Here is a 23,300-nt window from a genome sequence, read left to right as displayed (position 1 = left end):
CCTATGATTTAAACATCCCGTAATGGATTATTCAGTATAGTACATATAATTGCTTTGCATTTTTGTTTGTTAAAAGAAACATAACCTCAACAGTATTGAACATTTCTGTAAAAATTTATTATTTTATGTCGTCAATATTAAATCGAATGACAAATTAGGCACTATTGCCCTCGTAGGTAAATACCTATTTTTCGAAACTAATCTAACTAGGTATATGTCTATTGTAGATTTGTAAAAAAAAGTTCTGTTAAAACATAATAAAAAAATATGTTGGGAATGTTGTTCAGTGTTATTGAGGTTAGAGATTGGGAGAGAAAAGAGAGAAGCATAGAAACTCATTGATATGCAAATTAATGGAAAAACACAGCGCAGGCGTCATTTTGTCGTCCGCCATCTTGTTGTAAGAAGGATTAGACATCAACCTAATTACTGTTATAGATTTTCGAAAACTATATCTATTATCTATTCTCTATATGCATCAGAATTATACAGTAATTTCTATATTGGATAGGTTTATATAATTCTCTCTGATGATAGAACCATTTTCTTTATGAAACATCAGATACCATAAGAAAGCGCTATAACCTTGAAACACATGAAGCTCAAAATGCAACTGACCATTCTAATTGGGTACTCTATATAAAGGTTTCATAAGGATCATTTTAACTCAATGTATTAAAAAAAGTGTACTCTATGAGTTTTGGAATTTTTGCGACGTTTCGTAAATGATATAGAGCGATTGATAGCAATTTTGATTAATGTACATTAAGCAGATAATACTAATGAAGGAGTATGATGCAGTTATATGATTTTAGTTATTTTATTAAGAATAAGTACTTAAGAGGTATATCCTTGAAATACAGTTAAGTTAGAAGACCTTGGAAACACTGTACATACTCTCTGACAGGGTGATGTTACGTCATAAATAGTGTGTCGTCACGTCAGAGTTACACTGTTTTAAGCGATGTTATTGGTGGAGAAACGGTTTCGGCGGCCATCTTCTAAATGGTAGATAAATGAAAATCCTTACAGTGGTGTTGGCACCTTGGGTCGAGGCTAGGAGACCTCGCGCCACCGACCATGTAACACTGCTTTTCAACGAAACGACTGTAACGAATACGTCGAGTTGTGTCGACGACTGTGTATGAAGAACAGAACGCGCTGTCTTTCCAAATAACGCTTGTAATATTTATGTTCGGTGTTTTACCGTGTAGATAATATAAAAACTATGTTAGTGTTAGTGTAAACCAAAGATATTTTGCTTCATTTTGTACTTTCGATGAGAACTAACAACAGTATAGTTCAACACCGAGTGTTTCCTTTTGATGGCGCTATGGCCGCTAAAACAGGGAAATAATAATCCGCCTTAACCTCATTCGTACATTTGTAAACAGTATAGACCAGCAAGTACATTTTGCTAATCTAGAGTCCGTGTCAACCAATAAACAAAACAAATGACTAACCCAACTTAAGAAGTTGATGCGAGCCATGGAAAACAGTGGTCGTTTGACAGCCGTAAAAGTTTTATTTTTTTGTCATTAATTAGCAACAAATTTTCGCGATGAATGTGAAACAGGAGAGGCACGATGAAGCGGAGATCCAAGAGTTGGCGGCTAAGTTTGTGGAGGCAAACAAGGCGAAGATGGCTTTGCCCCAAAGACCACTTCAGCAGGCTGGCCAGAGTATGAACATTTTAAGTTTCTTAACCACCGATAAAAATAAAGCAAAAACTAATAGTGTACCTGTACAATCTACAAGTGATAGTGAAACTAGAAACATAGATGAAGAATCGATCAAGGGAAGGTTTGGTTGGACCCTTATGGGAAAGATGCACATCCCATACATTCTTCGTTCTGGAGAGAGCTACTGTGCTGTTCGTATGGTTGAAATGAAGGTGCTGAACAAGCTGCTGAACTATTTACACCAAGATCTTTATAACTGCACGAATATAAGGAGCTATTATATCACTGAAGCGGAAGCAAGACTGTTAAATGAAATTAATTTTAAACATTGTGACTATCAATTTGGTAGGGAACAATTTACTTCAAGGGACCTAATAGTTAGGTTGACTGATGCTAATGAGTTTTATCAGTTCCTTGGACACTGTTATGCAAAACTCGTTAATACAACGGATGCAGACAACCTAGATAGGTGTGGATTCATCAGAATAAACAGAGAGTCAGTAGTTCCATATACTGTCTATAATGAACAGAAATATGTGCCGTTGTTTTATTTTGAAGGAGAAACTGATAACTTAAAACAGCGAGCTGACAAGCTAGAAGGATGGGATTTGTCGTATTTAAAATTCTGCTGCAAAGTACAGGGCATTCGGAACGAATTGTTTGCACATGATTCCTGTTCCGTGATTAGCTTAAACGATATAAAGAATTACTTTCCTCCGGGAACTTTATTTGAAGACTACTGGCCGAAGAAGAACCTTGATTCTCAGCTTCTGATTAATAATCGAAATCCTAATCAACAACAAATTGTACAGTGGACCCGACAGCCTACAGCTCCCCCAATAACAGCACATCCACCACCTTCACCCAAGCCAGCTACACAGGCCAAGGCAGCAAATAATAGTCACATGCATAATGTTCACGTTTACTCCAATTACGGCATTGCTGGTGGGCAACCTCCTTACCACGCAGCACAACCAAGAACTGCAAGCAGCGCTGTGAGGGCTACATATCCTTCAGCTGCTTCACGTCATATGAGACCATATTTCTCCAACATTGGGCAGGCACCACCCCCATTAGTCCGAGCTAACTCCTCCACGTAAGTTTTTCAGTACTTGTTTTACTATAATTTTCTTACTTGTACTAGCAAATTTTTTAAACTTAGATTGATTTTTGTTTTACTATAATTTTGTTACGTGTATTTTTAAAATCAGCAAATATTTAAAACTGAATAATTTTGGAGGGAAATTCGCGATTATTTAAAAAACATTGAATGTAGGTGATATGTATATTTGAAGATTAAGTAACTTTAAATTGTTCTGTTTACTTTTATAATAATTTTCTACATTTTAATTGGAACAAACCACATTGGGTACTTATTAAATAAAAATAGATAAAAAAAAATTATGGAAAATAAATGAAAATCGAATTGGTAAAATTATCTTTTTTTTTATATGTAACAAGCTGTCAACTATTATTTTGTACGAGTGTCTTTGTATTTGTAGGTACAAAATCTATCAAAATTCATGTTATTAATACAATGATCGTCATCTCAAACGAGATGCAACTTTTCTAATAACTTGGTCATAGCTCAGTCTTCTAAGCTATTTTGAAAAATTAGACTTATTGTTTTCAAACAGAAATTATTTACATAAAATATTTTATAAATCATCTCATTTCATTTAAAAAATCTAGAAGTTATCTTAGCAATGTTCTTTGTTAGTTATGTAATTAAAAAAAAAATATTATGTAACATTTTCTTTGGGATAGCTGTTAGCTATATGAGGAATAGTTTTATTGCATACTCTTGGTGCAATTATTAGAGTTAAATTCAATAGACTAATTAATTAACAACTAACCGATATTAAATATTACTTCATTATCATAATTATCTGTTAAATCTTGGAGGCAACTGTTATTTGTTTTGTTAACCTAAAACAACATGGAGTAGAAAACTATTGATTATATACATACATTTTGAAATATATACCTATTGCAGTTTATATTTTGCTTTAGTAAAATAAAAGACATGAAATAATAAACCTGGAAAAAGTATTTTATGTTTTATTTATTTTTTCTGATTTTGATAATACATTGTGCCCTAATACAATTAAATTAAAAAGAAAAAATATTTTGCTTTTGGAAATTTAAAGCAATTTTACATCCCTTTGCACCGTTGTCAACACACTGATAAAAGTGATTTTTTAAAAAAGGCAAAATATTGTATATACCTAGATGTTAATTGATAAGGAAATAGCTGAGCAGTGAAATACTTAAGTATAATTTTTTTTTTGTTATAAATAAATGTAAAATGGGATTTGCTTTACACAATTTGTAAAAAACGGCTAGAGCCACAGCTGGGGACAAACATTAAGGTGGGCGGCTGTGCCTGTACTGTCATGCCCTGGCTATTTAGGGAATTGGAGTAAATATAATTATAGGACAATGTAGTCATTTTATTTTTTGAAAATTATATTTGTGCAATTGAGACAAAATGTATATTAAGATTCATTTTTTTAACACTGGAAAAATTTAATGTATTTTAATAATCTTTTAATTCTTTATGATACGCTACTGGATATCAGTTTGTTAATCTAATTAACAGTTACAGATTTATTTTGCTTATAACTCCCTTTGTTAGATTATCTCAAGTAATCTTTATTAATTATTGTTTTCGTTTTTATTAAAAACTGAAAATCCATCATAAAATTGACATATAGGCAACATTTAATACAGTGCTGCGTGTACGTATATATATATCAAGTTAATCTTTTTGTATTAATAAAAATTTACAAAATGTTAATGTTGGGTATTACAAAATATTTTTAGGATGTTGGATAATTTTTTTAATTTTGTTTGTTATAATGATAATAGCAGATGCAAAAATAAATTAAATAAATATAGTATGCAGAACTTTAACAGTGACGTACGTTGAAAGGGATATTCTTAATAAATAGTGAAGATGGAAACTATTGGACTATTTCAGTAATACATATTTCGGTAATATTTAAGTATTAAAACAATAATTTGTGTTACGTGTGATGCACATTTACCTCTAAAGCCGCTATCGTCCCTGTTTTGTACCACTCCCTGTTCTTTACCTTTACCTAACAGTTTCCTTCTCCGAATTAATATTCAGTTTTTATTAGTATTAAATGAAGATATATTTCAGAAATATTAGTAAATTTAATAATAAGCTATAAAAGTTGACAGTATTTGAATTTTTCCCATGCTTAGCATCTAATTGTTTTTTAAAATTTGTTTATATAATTTTTTCTCTAAATAGATGGATGTTTGGCCTTGCCATTTATTTTAAATAAGGCGGTATGTAAGAATACAAAATTAAAAGATAATTTCCTTGACCTAATTAGTGTTGTCAAAATAGAGAACTAGGTAACTTATAAAATATATTTTATGGATGAAATAGAATAATTTGAAACAAATTCTGAAGTAAAATCCGAAAACTCCTTAATTTAATTTGATTATTGAATCACATAAATGAGAGAAAGGTGTACCTAGATGTTTGAGCCATGTATAAACTTTACAGAGATCATAAGTCGATTGTGTGTCACATGAATAAAAAAACATTGAAACTTGTTTTCCTTGATTTAGATGTGTATGTAGTTCTGACACTGAATGTAGTGATCCTAGTATGACTGGTAGTCGCAGGACACAAAGCCCTTTGGTACCTAATCCTGATCCTTCCGATACACTGTCTTCAAAATACTCTTCTGAAGAAAGCGAGTTGCCAGGACCACAATTTGAAACAGGTTCCCTTTCTCCTGATCCAAGTGTTTCGTATACTTTGGTACAATTGGTAAAATATGATTCATCAGAGGATGAGGTCTGTTATGAAAAAACAGAAACATCTGAAATTGAAGACTTGTTATCTTCTTGTTCCTCCATTTCTGATGATGTTCCTGATTTATTGGATTTGAAGAAGTGGAAATACCTCAGTGAACATCAATATTCAGATGATGAATTCGTAGAATAATTGCAAAAAAAATTGTAATATTTTTCTTAATACTTAAATTAAATTTAAAACCTGGTTCATTCAGTAACTTTATCAAAGTAAAAGCTTAAAGATAAAGTTGTTGACTGGATGCAGTAAAAATACTTTTAAGAAGATATTTAAATAGTTAATAATAGTTCATAGTTTTTTTGTTCTCAATTCGCAGTTTTGAAAATATTTAAATTTTGTTAGTGGTTTTAAAAATCACGTTATAGTATATTGTAATTGCAATGATTCTGTTAATTAGTTTTGAGTTTTTATAATTATATGTTTAACATTTTTTTTGGTTTTTTGTTTTTATTTATTTTTTGCTTTTAGCATTCATTTATTTTTTCAATTTTATTTGTTTGTTTATTTATTTCTTCTTTTTATTCTTTTTACAGAAGTTATACAAAATGATCCCTTTTAATTTACCATAGATTTTCCCTAGTGAATTTTGATACACAACTTAAATTATAATCTCTATATAATTCTCATTTCAAGTCGGCTACTGCACAAATATTTTTATCTGATGATATTATCAGAAACAACTACGCTATGGGTTATACGTCTCGACTGGCATTGAACTACTCCCTTAATATATTCGTCAAGTGTGTTACCAGACATCACCAGTTTCAAACTTACTAGTTGTCCTATTATGCCATAGACGAGGCGACTGACAAATACAATTTTGCAGGGTGTTGATAATTACAAACAAATATTTTTTTAATTTTTCGATCGTGCAATAAGACAATTGAATTTTTATATAAAAGTTCACGATTTAAAAACAATTCAATGGTATGAGAGATTTCTAACCTGTTTTACTCACAATCAGTAATTTTTATGTCAGTGATAATAATTTTGATTATGTGATATATTTTGACATCTTGGACATTTTTAGGCAAAAAGACTGTTTATTATCTACACTGCTAATAAAGACAATGTAAGTATTCAGTTCCAGTGGAAAAAACTGGCCCAAAAGTTCTGTAGGGTTCAAATTTAAAGAACATAAGGGCGTCTACTTATCAATCTTTTTGAATATTGTTCATTTAGTACTGAAATTGAACATTTACTATAACTGTTTTTAATGTGACTTTTTCTGAAAAACTGAAGAGTTAAAATCATACGATTTCAAAAACATAATTTTGTTGACATTATTATTAGTTCTTGATTTTATTCTTTGGATCCGTATAACTCCCAAATGGCAAAGATTAGTGTAGTAAACAGAAGTTCCTGTTTGCTTAAAAATGTCTAAGAATATAGAATTCATTTCAAATTATTTTGACTGACATAAAAGTTACTGGGAGAAACAAGTTAAAAATCTCCCATATCCTTGCCACTAAATCATATTTTTAATGACAAATTTTAATCAAAAAGTGTAGTTTAACAGGTACGACTAAAAAAAATGGTTGGTTTCACCAAAGTAGTATAAATAACTGTTAATATACACGAATTTATAACACAAACTGGTAACATTTTTGTTGTTTGTTTTTTTTACATACTATGAATCACCCTGTATGTAATACTGCAAAGGATATGCTTAAGAATACAAAATATTTCAAGAAGTGTACATTTTTAAGAAGAAAAGTTCATATGAACTTTTTGCTAAAAGATTTAGCTTTTGAGATACAGGGTGTTACAGATTTAAAAAAATATAGTATTTTCGCAAATATCTCTGAAGGTGTTTGACACTGACTGCTAAAATTTAGGTTAGTGATTTGACTAAATAAAAGTAAAAATTCTTGTTGAACTTGAATAAAATTGTCGATTGGTGTCGGAGATCCTGGGTGACATTGTCTTTGATTCCTAATTGCATTTCAGAGAAAAAATATCTCTTCCGTTTTATTCGGAAAAGTGAGTTATTTTTGTTTAAATCTGAAATTAGCTTGCCAAACAATAGCATAAATCGATAGTAACTATATTTCGATTCCGAGGAAGAGGTTATTGATCCTAAAAAATTCAATATTTTTCTGTCATTTATTTTTTTGAACCTTTGATAATTGTTGAAAATTATATTTATAATTTTGAAAAACCTTGTAGATTTTTTCTGCGAATACAAAGTTATTGTTGATTTATTACAGTGGTAAACTTAATAATTTTAGATTTAAAAAAATAATTGACTAGAAAATGACTCGTTTTACGAATAAAATTCAAGAGATCTTTTTTCTTTGAAAAATAATTAGGAATTAAATGCATCAAATTTTCAAAATACTCGGAGGAATCAACATTTTGGGGTCTTTAGCGGCAGTATCTCCTATTAACTCCGCCACTGTTTGAAATAGATATATACAAGTTCAATTTAATTTGATTTTTACTTATCTAAATCACTAGACCAAGTTTCATCTGTCTACGTCAATCATCATGGAAGATATTTAGGTAAATGTTATATTTTTCAAAAACGTCTTGAAAGCCAAGTTGTTTAGGACGTTTGTTCATACGAATTTGTAGGTCACTTTATGTCAGTAGGTACATGCACCAGTAGACATAAAGTATCAATGACATTTAAAAATATGGCATATGGTTAAGGCTCGGGTTAAGGTGTACATTTAATTTGGAATAGGGTGTACCCAAACATGTCTTAGCAAACCGAAACATATATATACGTAGAATACAGTACGAAGTGNTATATATATATATACGTAGAATAGTAGAATACAGTACGAAGTGACATAATAGTATTGCCGTTGTCCATATATGCAGTTTTTTTAAAGTTATTTGTTGTAGTTTTCGTTCCTATCCTGCGTATGGAAAGGATGATCACTGGTGAGTTCTCAGACTTTGTGTTTACATTCTTGTTTCTGTCTTTGGTTTTGTTGTGGCATTATAATTCTTGTAGTTATATTGAAATTGCAGGATTCACAAAAGAGTCGAGCATACCTTGGTTAGAGTTTTTCGTAAATGCCATTTTATCGAAATTTTCGTCTTAAAACCTCCCAACTCCTTTTTGAATCCGGCCGCCATAGCGTTTAAAGCCGCAATGTATCCTACTTCCTCTTAGCGATGAAAGCCCTCTTCGCTTTATTTTTTTTTTTTTGTAAACTTCCATTAGATTTATTTTCGTTTATTTAATCTATTTATACAACATTGCCATTTTTATTTTCACTTTATTTCATTAGGACTTATTTATAACTATATCACCTTTTATCAAACGTCTAACTTCTCATGGAAAATTTTGTGCAATTACTGAAAAGGGAATTCAAAACGTCTGAAGCGCCGCGTCGATCTGTATGGCAACCCCGGCCGATATGAGGAAGTGACTAGTGAAGTGTGATAGACTGATAGATTATGCACGCGTGGACGAGGGGAACGGGGTAGTTGTAGGGTAGTATGAGTTGTATCAATAATGAGGAGTGTACTTCCGTATGACGAAAAATTTGACAGGTCAAATTAATACTTTCGAGTAAGTGGTTGCGTAATATAAACCCAAAATGGGTATTTGTTTTTCTTTTTAGATTGTTTTTGTGTAACTTCGATTAAGCAGAGTTGCTGTACTGGCGCCCATAGATTACTAAATCAATTCCGTTTCCATTCAAAAAAGTTTCCATGAGAAATAGAATAGATCTCATACATTTTAATTCCCTAAAAAACTACTTGAATACGGCGTTAATACCGCCCCACAAGTGAAAATGGGCTAATGTTATTATTTATCACAACCCTATTAATTTGATGAAGAACGCGTTTTTTTACATACGTTTGTTAAAAAATTGTGTATTTGTGGTTAGAGCAAAGTTTTTGCGGTAAAGCAGTTCTCGGTTTACCAAAGCGTAACAGTTGAAAAAAAATCTTGTTCGTGTAAAAGAAACAGTAAGAACAATTATTATGCAAAATTAGATTAAAACAAAGTACTTATTTTAGATTTTAGATTTTATTTTGTCAGACTGGAATGGTTTCAAAATACATTTCGGCTTTACAACTGCTAGGCAATTCGGATGGATGGAGGAATTTTTTTAAGTATATTTTTTTTGCCTGTCAGTAACAGGTTTTGTTTGTAATTTATTTTCTAAAGTTGTCAAATATAGCTGGATATTCTGCAGTGCATGTATGTACATTACTGCCAAATTATAATTGGATGTTAGCATTTACGAGGGATCTAGAAAATTATCTCTTCAGTCTGATTGTGAAGCAACATTCCGTTTCTGCAAGGAGTTAATGCTATTAAGGACATTTTCTTTGGTACCATATTTTTTTTATGGATATTTTTATTAATCGTCTGTGTACTTTTGAGGTTAGAAAATTCTTTGAAGTTAGATCTGTGCAGAAGTGAAGTTTTAACTGCTCTTCAATAAAACTATTTTATTCAGGTGGGTCGGTATTTATATTAAGTGTATGGTAATTTTCTATGAGGAATTTCGTTTTACCCCTCCATTATATATTTTTTACTCGACCACAAATTGTTTTCTAAACCCAGTTTTTTAGCTTGGAGTTTAATGAATTCTGAAATGGAAATCTTTCAGAGAAGTGTCTCTTTTGCATATTTGTGTGCATTATTTAGCAGAGCTATTGAAAATGTCCAAGTATTATTTTTTTAATTGAGATTATTGCTTAATTTTAAAAATTATTGAAATGGAAATTAAGTCGATTGTTATATACGACTTGCCACGTGATAGTGTCATTGAAAAATTATTTCTGTTGGTTGATAGGTAGATAATGTTTCTAGTTTCCCTCGTATTTAAAGCAAAATTCTATTTCTGTTATATGAAATATTTCTCAGGTATTAACCGTTGTTTCTTTACTTACTCTTACCCTTTACCGACTAAAAGAATCTTTGTAAATACAAACTTAATAGTAATTTTTACAGGTTACGTGTTTATTTTTATTATATCTTACACTTGAACTTATTAATTTTTAATTTAAATTCTGTTGGTTTAAAATAAGTCGAGTTTGTACGAACTTATATTCTACCCTGAGATTGTATATTCATATTCATATTTTTATATAATCCTGACCGGGTTTAGCTCTAGCCAGAGCATTGATTTTTGACTACATTTTTATATTTCCCGTGTTTCCCAGAGATACGTTATACATATATAATATTTAAAAATATATTCAAGTTTGTAAATCTAAAAACCCTAACCTATTTACGTTTTTTTGTCAATACGCATTTTGTAATTTGCTAAAATTGTAAAAATATTAATTAATATTTTTGAATTTTTAAAAAACGATAACTGCAGTTATTGACATTGCCGAACGAGAGAACTTTAAATTTTAGCATTCTAGATTATGGCTAAATAACAAAATGAGATATCAGATTTTCAAGTGAGACATAAGGTTTGTGTATAAAAGAAAGCGGTACATAAATGTGAAAACTACAAGTTTCTACGTCCGTTATCCGGTATGAACTTTTTAAAAATAAATAACCACGTATTTTTAAATGAACAATTGATAAAAAATAATATACAGGATCTCCGAAAACAAATGCGCCCTACTTCAAGGGTAAAAATAATCGAATTGTAAATTCCTTAAAAAGTTACAAAACTTTTTTTTGTTTTGAGATATCTGTTACTTTAGAAATAAATATAAAACTCGATGTAAGGTAAGGTATTTTGAGGCAGCCAATGATGAACATAAACTTATTTCTTTCCAAAAGCATAGAGGTTACTAGGTACATCTGAAATAGACTTTTGTATTTTTGCCATATTTTGTTGGTAGGGATTTTGAGAAACTTAATGTAACCATAATGAATTCCAATTTTTTGCAGGTGATACTTACGAGAACTGAGTATTTGAAGGTATTCTAATCTAATTTTGTGCCTTTGTTAATCTTTTTTTTTTATAGTTTAGTTCAATTTGCCACGTTCTAGGAGCTATATGTCAAGGTAACTTTTGAATAGAGATAAATTAGGCTAAATTGTCAAAATTATTTAATATAGATACAATGCTATAAATTTAGCAAAACGGTCAAATTTGGTCAATTGACAGCAGCAGAAACTTGAATCGCATATTTCTCTGGATCAACGCATTTCAGTGGCATGTGACAAATATACTTATTTTACAGCTTGTTTTTTTTTTTTTCAGAACTTTCAACAACAAAAAATATATACAGGGTGTTAATTAAGTATGTACAATAAATTCAACAGACTATTATTTGAGTGATTTTAAGACAAAAAGTTCACATGAACATTGGTCCGTACATGCTTCGTTTTCAAGATACAGGGTGTTAAACTTTTGTAAAAAATTACTATTTCGTAAATAAGTATCTTAAATACCCTTTACCCAATTTTCTTGTAATTTGACAGTGTTACTTTATGTTATTTAGATGTTAACTTGTTTTAATAAAAAATTATTAAAAAAATGCTAATTTCCAAAAGAAACTTTTCCCCGTGTTTCTTGTGTGGTTCAGGAATATGCAATTAAGTGGATTTTTTTTCTACAAAAATTAATCAAGCTACGAAAAACATTCAAAAGACAGAAAAGTTGTATTTTTAGTTGCTTAATTAAAAAATATATAAAAATTACAAAAAAGTACATTTATTTGTCAATAATATTCGTTAAGGTCCCGCTCGGGACGCCACTGGACTTAATAAATCTAATCAAGCTGGGGTTAAATTAGCCCCTTAACACTAGAAATAACTGCCAAATTACAACAAAATTGGATAAAGGGTATTTAAGATATTTACGAAATAGCAACATTTTTACAAAAGTTTAACACCCTGTATCTTGAAAACGAAGCATGTACGGACCAAAGTTCATATGAACTTTTTGTCTTAAAATTACTCAAATAATAGACTGTGGAATTTATTGTACATACTTAATTAACACCCTGTATAGCGAATGGCAAAAGGTTGTTTCAGATATTTTTACTAAGGTAACTTGATCAGAATCAGTTCATTTTTAAAGTTAAGAGAAAATAAGCGTTTATCAAATATAAAATAATGAATGAAGGTTTAATGCAAAATAACGTACACAAATTGAAATATTGCTATATTTTAAACATGTCCGACTCAAAATGATTTAAAATTAAATCTATTTTGCTTCAAAATACGAATTATTTTAAAATCTTAGGGAGATTGTACATAACAAGGTTCGTATTACAATTCAGTAAAAATATCCATTTTCAGGCAAGGGGAACTCTTGAAAAGGTTTTCAGGTTATTAGAAATTCTGGCAAGAGTAACATATAATTCGCTTCACGTTTGATAAGTTATAAAAATAATCGAACACACATAGGGAAGAAGACAAATAGAAATTGCTGTATTATTAGGGATACTGAAAGGTAGGAAAAAATTTGACGTATAGAAAATCAAAGGTAGCCTTTTGAAAAGAATATATCTGGGCCTTATTTTGGCTGCGGTTCTGAACAAAGTACTGTTTTTTAAATTTAGATGCCTACGGCATCATATACAATAAACAAAAATGGTTTTTGGATTTCAGGCTGGCTCAGTACAACGCTCAGACCAAGTCAGCAGGTAATTACATGATCATCGAACCAAATATGAATCAGAACAACTACCATCAGGCATCACAGTCGAGTTATCCACCGCCCCTTCTTCACATGAACGGAGGGATATCAAGATACGAGGGACCTCAGACTACAAGGTATGGAGCAGATAACATTGACCTGGCTGCCCAGACCAGGTCAGTAATTTTTTTATTGTGCTATAGATTACATTATAGACTAAGTTTATTTTTATATTGTGCCAAGTTTGGGTACTCTGGCTTGGTTGGGTTCTTGAACTTCATATGTACTACCCCCTGAATGAAATAAGAAATTAATATAAAAATTAGTGATTTTCTAAAAAGCGAAATACAGAGCAGCTAATGCAGTCTAACCCGGTATGTTAATACTAATAGATCGAGAAAAAAGCTTGGACCGTCAATTTTACGGACACATTATTTAAGCGTTTTTATTTGTACCGCTTTGCCCTTCAGATAAAGATGACTTATTAGTAAAATTTTAAATAGCACAGTGTCAGGAATCTAGGGAGCTATTAAGAGGTGATTCTAACCAAACAACTGATAATATAAGTTCCAGTGAGACTATTTCTAAAACTCAGTACTAACGGAGTTACATAACCCCAAAGTAATGTTTTAATTATTATTATATTGGTAACAAACTGTACCCAAGAAAAACATCAATATTTGAAAGGTTTATGGGGCTTCAAAGCAGTTATTGAGTCAATCAATTTTTTTTGTTCGTCATTTTTCAAAAAGACACTTGGTCCGAGTGTCGCATATAGTGTTTTGCAATTGGTCTACCAAGAGATCCCTCATATTGACTACTTGGTTTCCGCATGGAAAAAATAATAATATCTGCCACAGTTAAAATTGGTAGTATTTGAACATGTCTCTAAGGATATGGCTATAGTGAAGAATTGAGGCTTTAGATTCGGCTAGAGGCAAGAGCGACAGCTATGCCCGCACATCATCGTACGACGATGACTATGCAGGTGCTAACGCATATGTTTTAAAACCCAAACTGTTGCCAGTGTCTGTAGTCTGTGTCTGAATCTGAAGCTTCGACTCTGCTCTGGCCGTGTCTTAACATGCTGCATTGCAATGTTTTGTTATTTTAAAAGAAAGAGAAAAACGTAGAAACCAATTATCTTCTTACGAATTTAAAACGTAGCGATATTCGTTTAAATGGCAAACTTCGATGTAACTGACGTTTTAAAAACTTTGCCAGCATGTCAAGTGGAGATTTTGAGTAATTAAAGTAAACTAAAAACCTGTTATAAAACAAATAATATAAATTTTATTGATCTTTATGGCTTATACATTATAAATTTGGACAAGACATAGCTAATACAACGCGAAACATCGCCTTGATGTTAAAAATGCTGTCACCGCCGTTCTTGGTGGTGAAAATTCGAAATATTTGAAATTATTCAATTTTCGTGGTTGAAAACAGTATTGCATTGTCGAAACCAAGAGAGTTACATGAACAAAATTTGGACAGGAAATTATATATGTATAACATTAATCGAAACATAAAATTTTGTTACATTTTACTTATTTTGAATTAAAAAAACTATTTGAATGAAATGAAATGTTTAAAAATCAGTGGTGTAGATGGTCAGTATCCGCGACACTGATTGATAAATTTTTACTAATAGAATTAGCCTCTATTTTTTGCCTAGTAGTTTCTGAATGCCCTGTATGACGGCCGTTTACTTTTTAAATTCGAGCTGTCGAGTACGTGTTCATTAAAAAAAATCAAATAAATTCGTTACTAGTTTACTTCATTAAAAGATCGAAGCTCATCATTCACTTGCAGTAATGAATACCAGTTATAGGGTTGAAGCTGCACAGATGAAAACACTATTAATTAATGTGTTTCCCAGAAAATGTGACTCTTCCAAGCATAGGTGAGTCGGTATGTTTACTGTATTGCTTGAATTGTTATTTTTACGTAGCATTCCTGTATAATGGAAAGTATTTTTACTTTTTCATTGCTAACCAGGAATAGTTTGGAAGGGAGCGATCATTTTAGCACACCTAGCACTTCTTCGGGAGTCGGTGAGAACGGTCCTCACCAGAGGTGTTCCCCAAATTACCAAGAGGCCAATCCCGAAGCCCCCAACGGTGAATATTTTAAGTATGTTTTTAAACTTCTCAATTTTGAAGATTGTTTATGTTCATCTTTTTAGCGATGCAGTAGATCAGCCACTCACATGTTTTTTTGTGTCTTCAAAAGTAGCAATAATGCATGTTGTCAAACATTAGATGGAGGGGGAGGGGTATTCTTGCACTGCTCAACGATTGAAATAAACGCAAGTGAATATTGCGATGTGACGTCTTGTTATTCAGTTAAAAAATACATTTTCGTGCCTTATCAATTTTTTCTTCTTTGGATTGTTATTGTTTATAAGAGCTTCTACGATATATCAAGAAAAGGAAATGACGAAACGCACGCTACCTTTTCTGTAGCTAGTTTCCATCGTAATATAATCCGCTCTGTATAGTTGAAAGTATGTACCTTCTAAATTGTAGTAATTTTTCTGAAGGTGCCCTTAATTTTTATAGTATGTCGTAGTAGATTTTTAGTGCACTGTATCAGTATATTCTTAGAAGATAATTATCCTGTAATTTATCACGTGTTTTATCTACGTGGACGTCTAGGGTTATTATTTGAGAGAAAATACTTTCCCCGATCAATGTCTTGTTATCGTCAGCTCTTCACAGAGGTCCAGCGTTTTGATAAACCATCACATCTGCTTTTCTCTGCATGATAGAACGGGATAAAGTAAATGTCTGAGGAATATTTTTTGAAGGGTGACGTTACTGAATCTTTTTTTTAACACGATTGTACTGTTGTGTTGAAATATTTGTACGAGGTGTAAAAACTACTGATGACTAACCTATATTCTATAAAACCGGAAAACGATTTTCAGTCGTTGAGCATTTAAAGGACGAATTATTTTTTAAGGAAAACATTTTTTGTTGCACATTGCTATGCATATACAAAGCATGTTACTAAATATATTTAATTATGTATAGAATGTTTAGGGCGAAAATTTGTGAACACCCTGTATAAGTAATGATAAATCTTGAAATATTTTGAGAAATTCTCTTGGACTTAACAAAATTACATATAAATTTTGTTTGTCGTACACAAAAATGATTTGCTTTTGATTTGTGTTTTGAAACGGTTGAATATAATCGGAAACAATTTAAATACCACTTCCTGTCGATGTTACTTTTAAATATGTCGACGGTGCCTTCATTTTGTAAATATTTTGATCTATTTACCGGAAGCAAACTTTTTAGCAACACGTAAGTGAAGGTAGACGTAGGTGTAAAAATATTTGAATTTTCTGTGACAATAGAATTGCGCGCTGCAATCTCTTGAATATTAAAAACAGTCTCAATTTAGAAAATGTATTTCACCCTCTCGTATATCTTTTGCATTTTAACATGTTTACGGCCGTTCTAATACGTTCCGCTCGATGCAAAATAGAACTTACATTTAGTTTTCCGACACTACATACTACGTTCAAGGTCATGGGACACCCGGTATTAACGTCGTTTTTCAAGTTTTACCATTCGAAATGGGCTGAAGGGATTAGATGTATTCGCGATAGTACAAAAAGATGCCTTCTACAAATATATTCACAAAGCTGTCCCAGCGAACACGCTCACTGTCAAAACCGGTTTTTAAGACTGGCCATTACATTTCCGGTTTAAAACTGTACTTTACAAAAATACGCCTAGAAAAGGAAAAACATATGCTTTCTAAAACCTCCAGAACGTAAAAATAATGTGCATAAGCACTCTTCTTTTTGTAACAGTTATGGTTATTTTAATTCAGAGCCCATTTTTATTAGTTTATATTATTGCCTTAAATCTATTTTGCATGAAATTGATTGTAATTTAAATCCAATGTAAATTTTCTTTAAAAAATCGTATTTTATGTTAACATAAAAACAGTTTTATATTGGGGAGCATTTCGAGTTTTTATAATCTAGCATTATTGCCGTTTTCGAAATATCCAAAGAATAAAAAAGTTAACTCTTATTTTGAGAAATTGATTATTGAATTTATTTACATATTTTATTAGTTGAGTCAACAACACCAGAAGTCGACGGAGAGAATTTTTTTAAATGACTTCAATAACACTATTGATTTGTGGATTGTAGTTAAAGTACGGTTGCCAACATCGAGGCAATGTAGATCCGAGCAAATATTTCAAATAATTTTCGCACGAAGGAAAGTCAAGAGGAACGAAATACATACAGATATTAATGATTTTATAACATTAGCGACAAAAAACGAAAATTGCTTTTGTAAGAAAGAAAAATAAAATTTCTAAATATAAATAATTCATTTGATAAATTACAATATTTATAAAACAGAACATCTAAATATTAATTTATTCCATAACATATATACATTTACATATACATAAATATCAACCAATAGTTTTTTTTTATTTATGTGGAAAATACTGTTTCTTGTTTTAGAAAGTTATACTTTTGATCACTCCGTATACTTACTTCTTATAAAACATTTCAGTTCTGGACCTTTTGAATAATTACTGTTATCTCTTTGACTTTGTTGTCGTTATGAGTCGCAAAAGAAAATTCTATAAACTTTTTGTCGAATAATTTTATTTCAAATCGGAAACCCGAAAATGACATTGTTGTCAATCTTAAATTGAGCAGTTCACATCATCACACCACATATACACATGGGCGTAACCAAGGGGGCACAGACTGGCCATTCGTTCTGAACAGTTTTAATTCATATAAAAATTTAAACAAAAATAAGTTATATTATTTATGTGTTTATATAATTGAGACGTACCATACCCTAATCCCACCCCCCTAAAAAGATCCTGGCTACGCCCATGTATATTGCAAAGCACTTAAGTTTGTTAGATCTGGTGATCTAGCAAGACAGCTTTTGCCGCAAATTTATTTGGACAAATGTGTATATAAACCATTTAATATACGATTCACTTTTAAATTAAGATACAACTTGTGGGATATGAATAAAGCGGTTTTAAAAATTCCGCTTTTCTTATTTCAACTTTATTTTTAATTGCAGAGAGTTGCAAAACAACTACGGCGTGAACAGCACATCGGCGCAGCTGGTGAACCAGCAGCCGGCACACCAGTCGACCAGAACTCAGTCCGCTAGCGTATCCGAAGAACGTAGTAGTATGACTAACGGTCGGTCGGTGTTAAATAACGTAAATCGAAATAAGTTAAGCACACTTCCCGATGCTCCACCGACTAGTGGTAATAACATTCCATATAAAATACAAAAAGCGCTAGTCGAGGGCAAGATGATACCATGCATCAACATGAAGCCCAACGTTTGGACGGAGATGCTCGTTTCTCTGCCCGATTTAGTGACGAATTTCTTCAACAACGTTCCGGTGCAATCTTGTCAGCAGGTCATGCAGGTCTTGGGAATCGAAGTTTTCAAAGCTAACCCGTGAGTACATTTTTTTTTATCTAAGTATCGTTTCTTATAGATCTAATATCTAATCTAACACTACCACAATTACATTGCATATTGCATTAGTACCTTTAGATTTTAACGCTGCTGTACGCTGCGTACGCAATCGCCTACTAGTTCCTGTATATTCTAATTTGTGAAATAAATTTAGTGAATAAAATAACAGTGTGACAACATGAAATCTTAACGATGGTTCAAAAGATTGTTTCAGTGAAGATTTCGTCGTAGGTATTAAAAATTTATAATCCATCTTAAACGTTATAAAATTTGATGCCGGCGTATTTTTTTCTAGGAAGTAAAATTCTTACAGAATCTCTTGGGAAGAGAGTTAATCTTAAAAAAAATCACATTTTTCATTCATATTGATTTCCCGTCAGAATAATTTTCTTTTCTTTTCTAAGTTACTTAAAAAAATCAAACAAGAACTTCAGTTTTTCATGGAATCAGTAATGCCGCTCTCATAAGAGGTAGTGTGTTCGTTATTGGACTCTCAGTATGTAGTTCAAAAAAGCGGACTAATCCCGAAATTATGATACTGCTGGTACAAGCAGGTATTGTATTTTTTTTTTTTTTGATAAAGATAATTGAATGAAATAAATTATAGATTTTGAATATAAATCTGTTATTCAAAATATTGTTTGGAATAAATTAATAAAGAAGCGTTATTTAGCTAACACGGACTCATAACAACGCACAGTACCGGTCTTAACCGATGTATCAGTTTTAGTCTTGGTCTTATCGTTCTCTATACTCACTTTTGACCTTAATTCTTTAAAAAACTGCAGATAGTAATTTATTGGTGACTGTGTGTGGAGAATGTCAAACCGCAATCCGTCTATTGGCAGCACAAATCTACACTGCGAGAAGACGTAATGTCAAAAGAATAACCGCGCGTGTACATTTTTCTCAGTTTAGTCATATATAAATGAAAACTCCTAATTCTTTTCTAAACAGGTACAATATTCGTACATCTTTTGCAGTCGTTTTGACGAAAACATGAGGAAAACCGATTCACAGAAATCAATCATGTCAATTTTTTAATTTTCCAACATTTGACATAGTAATTTATATCTTGTATAGTCGTCTTCTTATCTCTATTTAAAAAATCCTACTTATTTCAAGCTCAAGATAGTATAATTAATTATCATCGGTTGTATTCATGGCTTTTATGTACGAAACACTCCATAGTATAATTCTCTACTGAACTTTAAATTGTTCAAGTATTTACGTTTTCAATATCCCTCAGAATATTCCTATATAAAAATATCAAATCAATTAAAATAGGAGGAAAGTATTTTTCCATGTTTGTTGACAGTTTTTAGTTGTTTTTGCTATAAGGTTTGGGTTGAAGAGAGGCAAATTATTTTACGGGCCTTGAAAAACCGAGACGGTGTGACTCATCGCTTAGCTACCATGATGCCGAACGATGCAGGCTCGATATAACTACGAATGTTTCATATTCAGCACTTTCTTGAGCGTTTTGAGCGTTATTAACGTTTCATATTCCTATTTCGCTCTCGTTTACGCGCAAGACAGAGAAAGACGATAACTTGGTTCACTATTATAAAGAGGCGGATCTCTGTATTCGATCATGCGCATACGTATTGATACAGTTCACTGTGGAACAGTGGTATTTCACATCTGGGCTGTTTACTTCGTTTTGACATAGACGTCTGTAGCAAACGGCAGAAGGGGACTCGAGGAACATAAAATTCTGATACAATTAATTATACATAATATATTAGTACTTCAATCTCGTGAATACTTGTAGTTGTAACTTTTTGTAGGTATTCTTGTTATTGGGGGCGTCTCTGCTATTTATATTGCTGTATTTGAATCAGAGCTGGGTAATTCCTGGTGAAAAAGTAGTTAGCAATTACAATTCCCTTTTTTTATTAAAGTAATTTGGAATTATAATTGCAGCAAAATTGTTATAGGAATTGTAATTTGTAATTATATTATTTGAACTATCGAATTACAAATTACTTCCATAAGTACAAATACTTTTTCCAATTACAATTACTTTTTCTAATAATTATAATTTCTTTTAAGATCATGCGTATTGCGTAATTGCGTACAGACTTGCAGACTTCTATTATTTCATTTGAGGAAAGCCTTGTGCCGCGTGAACAATAAAACGTGATTTGGTGAATTAACCTCAGAATTAACAGAGTACATTTTATTTTATTATAATTATTATTAATTTAGAAAATATACGAAGTAAAAATATGTTGTCTATAGCATCAAGTTTTATAAAAATATATATTATGTATCTATGTGTTACTGCTCTTATTTTGAGTTGAGAAAACTTCTGGTTCGGTTACTCAGCCTTTCACTCGTACTTGTTCGATTCGTAATTTTTTTAATAATAATTATTGCTTTCCAGTATACCCAAAACTACTGTATTCTATATTTTGCAAATGTACTAACAACCAAAAAAAAGAGCATCGGGTTGAATTAATTACCTGACCAATAATATAAAATTATAGTTTGAACTGAACTAGTTTAAATTATTAGATTAGGAATAAAAATATAAAAATTCTATATCAGAAAATGAATAAGAATAATCTTTTCATTTTAGTATCAATTCTAATAAATAATAAAACGCAATATTACACAACACTTTTAATTAAAATTTTTAACTTAACTTTTTCCTTTTTCTCTGTTTGGTCACTATAATTTACTTTATCATAAAAGTAATTAGAAAAGTAATTGCTAAATTCATTTTCCATGTAACTGTAATTAAATTAATATAATTCCTTTTTTAAAGAATATACTTTGTAATTGTAATTAGTTCCTTTTTTTAAAAAAGTAATTTGTAATTGTAACTATTTTTAAATTACAAGTAATTACCCAGCTCTGATTTGAATAATACTACGCTCTTAAATCGACGGCCGACTAAAACATTTTGGTTACCCCTCGTACGCGTCTATAATGTCTTGATTAAAATTACACCATCGGATAAATGAGTATTGAATTTAGCTTCAGCCTTTGGAATTTTCATTTTTAGGGTACGATTTTGTAAGTTTTCTAACAAACTATGCGCAACAAGTCGGAATTCAACCGCCGTTGGATCAATAATTGAATGTAAGGGAGTTTTGTATGCATATAATTTTAAATGGGGATACAATTTAACATTATTTTTCGAGCATTCGAGGAACGAATTACTATGATAAGTTCGGTGATAGAATGACAGTTTGAGAAAGCTTCCAATGGCCGAGCGTAGAAAGGAATCGATTTTTTCTTGAGGCTAGAAAACAATAATAGCGATGGCACAGTTGCGTTTAGATTGAATAGCGGTGATATACAGTATGTTGTATTATTACTGTGTTGCTCGTTGCGGCAAAATTAATTTTTTTTATGGTGATTATTTAAAAAATAATACTTTTTTTTGTTATATTAATGCACATATAAATTGAAATCATGTAACATTACAGAATATTATGAGGCTATACTTGTTTTTGTAAAAAGAACTGTTATTATTGTTTTATTGTAGGACAAGAGCATAATACCTTTTGTGAACATATAGAAGAAATAAAGAGTAATGAAGTAAATAGCTAAGATTTGTTGGATTATTTTTATAACTGTCAGAGTTGGTAGGCTCTTAATATCATTATGTTAATTTTTGAAGAACTTTGTATTGTGTTGAAGGCTCGATTATTTTTTTTTGCAGTTCTCAAGTAAGGCTATTGCTGGAGAATGGCAGGTGTCAAAATGCCAATGAAACAATTCCTTTAGTGCAAGTGAGAAACGTGATTGACTACATGCCTCAATTGAAGTATATGTTGAGTGGTATGACTGGTATGTTAACTTCTGATGTTGCGGCGAAAAGACAGCGAAATAGCTAGGAGTGGGTTCATTGGGGGGGCACCTATGACTATAATATTGACTTTTACAACTACTAAGTGAAGTGCAACGGTCCTCATAGAAAAAAAAAACTTAAACGTGTTGTTTTATAAAAGTTGTTCCTACTGTGTAAAAATGAACTATTTAAAAGTGAAACATTACATGAATAATGTAATTTTTGGTAATGTTTTATTTTTTTACGTTTTTGAATTGTACATTTATCTTTAACATGTTGTGTGACTTATTTCTTCTGACATTTCCACAGATATTTTAAATTATTATCACTTAATAATAACAGCTGCCACCAAAAGATGTTTATATTGTTTGTCACTCAAGCTTGAGTGTTTTTGTATACGACCTGTACAGTTTCAGTTATACACTTTGTATACAGTTAAAATTTTGAGTGCCCCGAATACCAATAGTCCATTTCGAATTCGCTCGAGGCAGCCGTGAACCAAGAGGATACCTACCCCTTTCAGACAAGTTATGGTAAGTCAATTTTGGTGATATTAGAATAAGAAGTTTCTTACTTATTCTCACTGCCAGTTTTGCGCATGTGTAATTTGCATATGCAAAATTTTCCATTTCGGTTTTAATTTAAAATTATTGGTGGTGTCTTATGTAACACTTAACACTTTGGGAAACTGAGAATTCACATTAAGGAAAACACAACTTAATTTAAGGGATTACTCATCATCAATCAATAAATAATATAAATATATACAGGTTGTTACAAATTCACTTCTCACTACAGGGATCTCGGAAACGGTAAGAGATACGAAATAGATTAAATGGGGGCAAAGTTGCATTATCAGGGGACCAACATTATACCTTTAAAAAATCAAGGCTAACATGATTAGTTTTCGAAATATTTGGAAAAAAC

The 23,300-nt window shown here is 31.3% G+C and overlaps 1 protein-coding gene across 2 annotated transcripts; it reads left to right on the top strand.

Annotated features, from left to right (window-relative positions):
- Positions 1-1,032: 1,032 nt before the first annotated feature.
- Positions 1,033-22,556, top strand: LOC108916953. Of its 2 annotated transcripts, XM_023454101.1 has the most exons (5): positions 1,033-2,778; positions 8,395-8,433; positions 13,040-13,243; positions 18,155-18,547; positions 22,245-22,556. In XM_023454101.1, the coding sequence occupies exons 1-5, from the start codon at positions 1,562-1,564 to the stop codon at positions 22,417-22,419; spliced, it is 2,028 nt and encodes a 675-aa protein (XP_023309869.1). In that variant the 5' UTR covers positions 1,033-1,561; the 3' UTR covers positions 22,420-22,556. The 2 variants fall into 2 exon arrangements, with proteins under 2 accessions (XP_023309869.1, XP_018578834.2); XM_018723318.2 differs by lacking the exon at positions 8,395-8,433.
- Positions 22,557-23,300: the final 744 nt, after the last annotated feature.

Source organism: Anoplophora glabripennis, unplaced genomic scaffold (genome assembly GCF_000390285.2).
Source record: "Anoplophora glabripennis isolate ALB-LARVAE unplaced genomic scaffold, Agla_2.0 scaffold2, whole genome shotgun sequence".
NCBI lineage: Eukaryota > Metazoa > Arthropoda > Insecta > Coleoptera > Cerambycidae > Anoplophora > Anoplophora glabripennis.
Note: the sequence above shows the minus strand (reverse complement) of the source record. Positions and strands in the feature narration are given on the sequence as shown.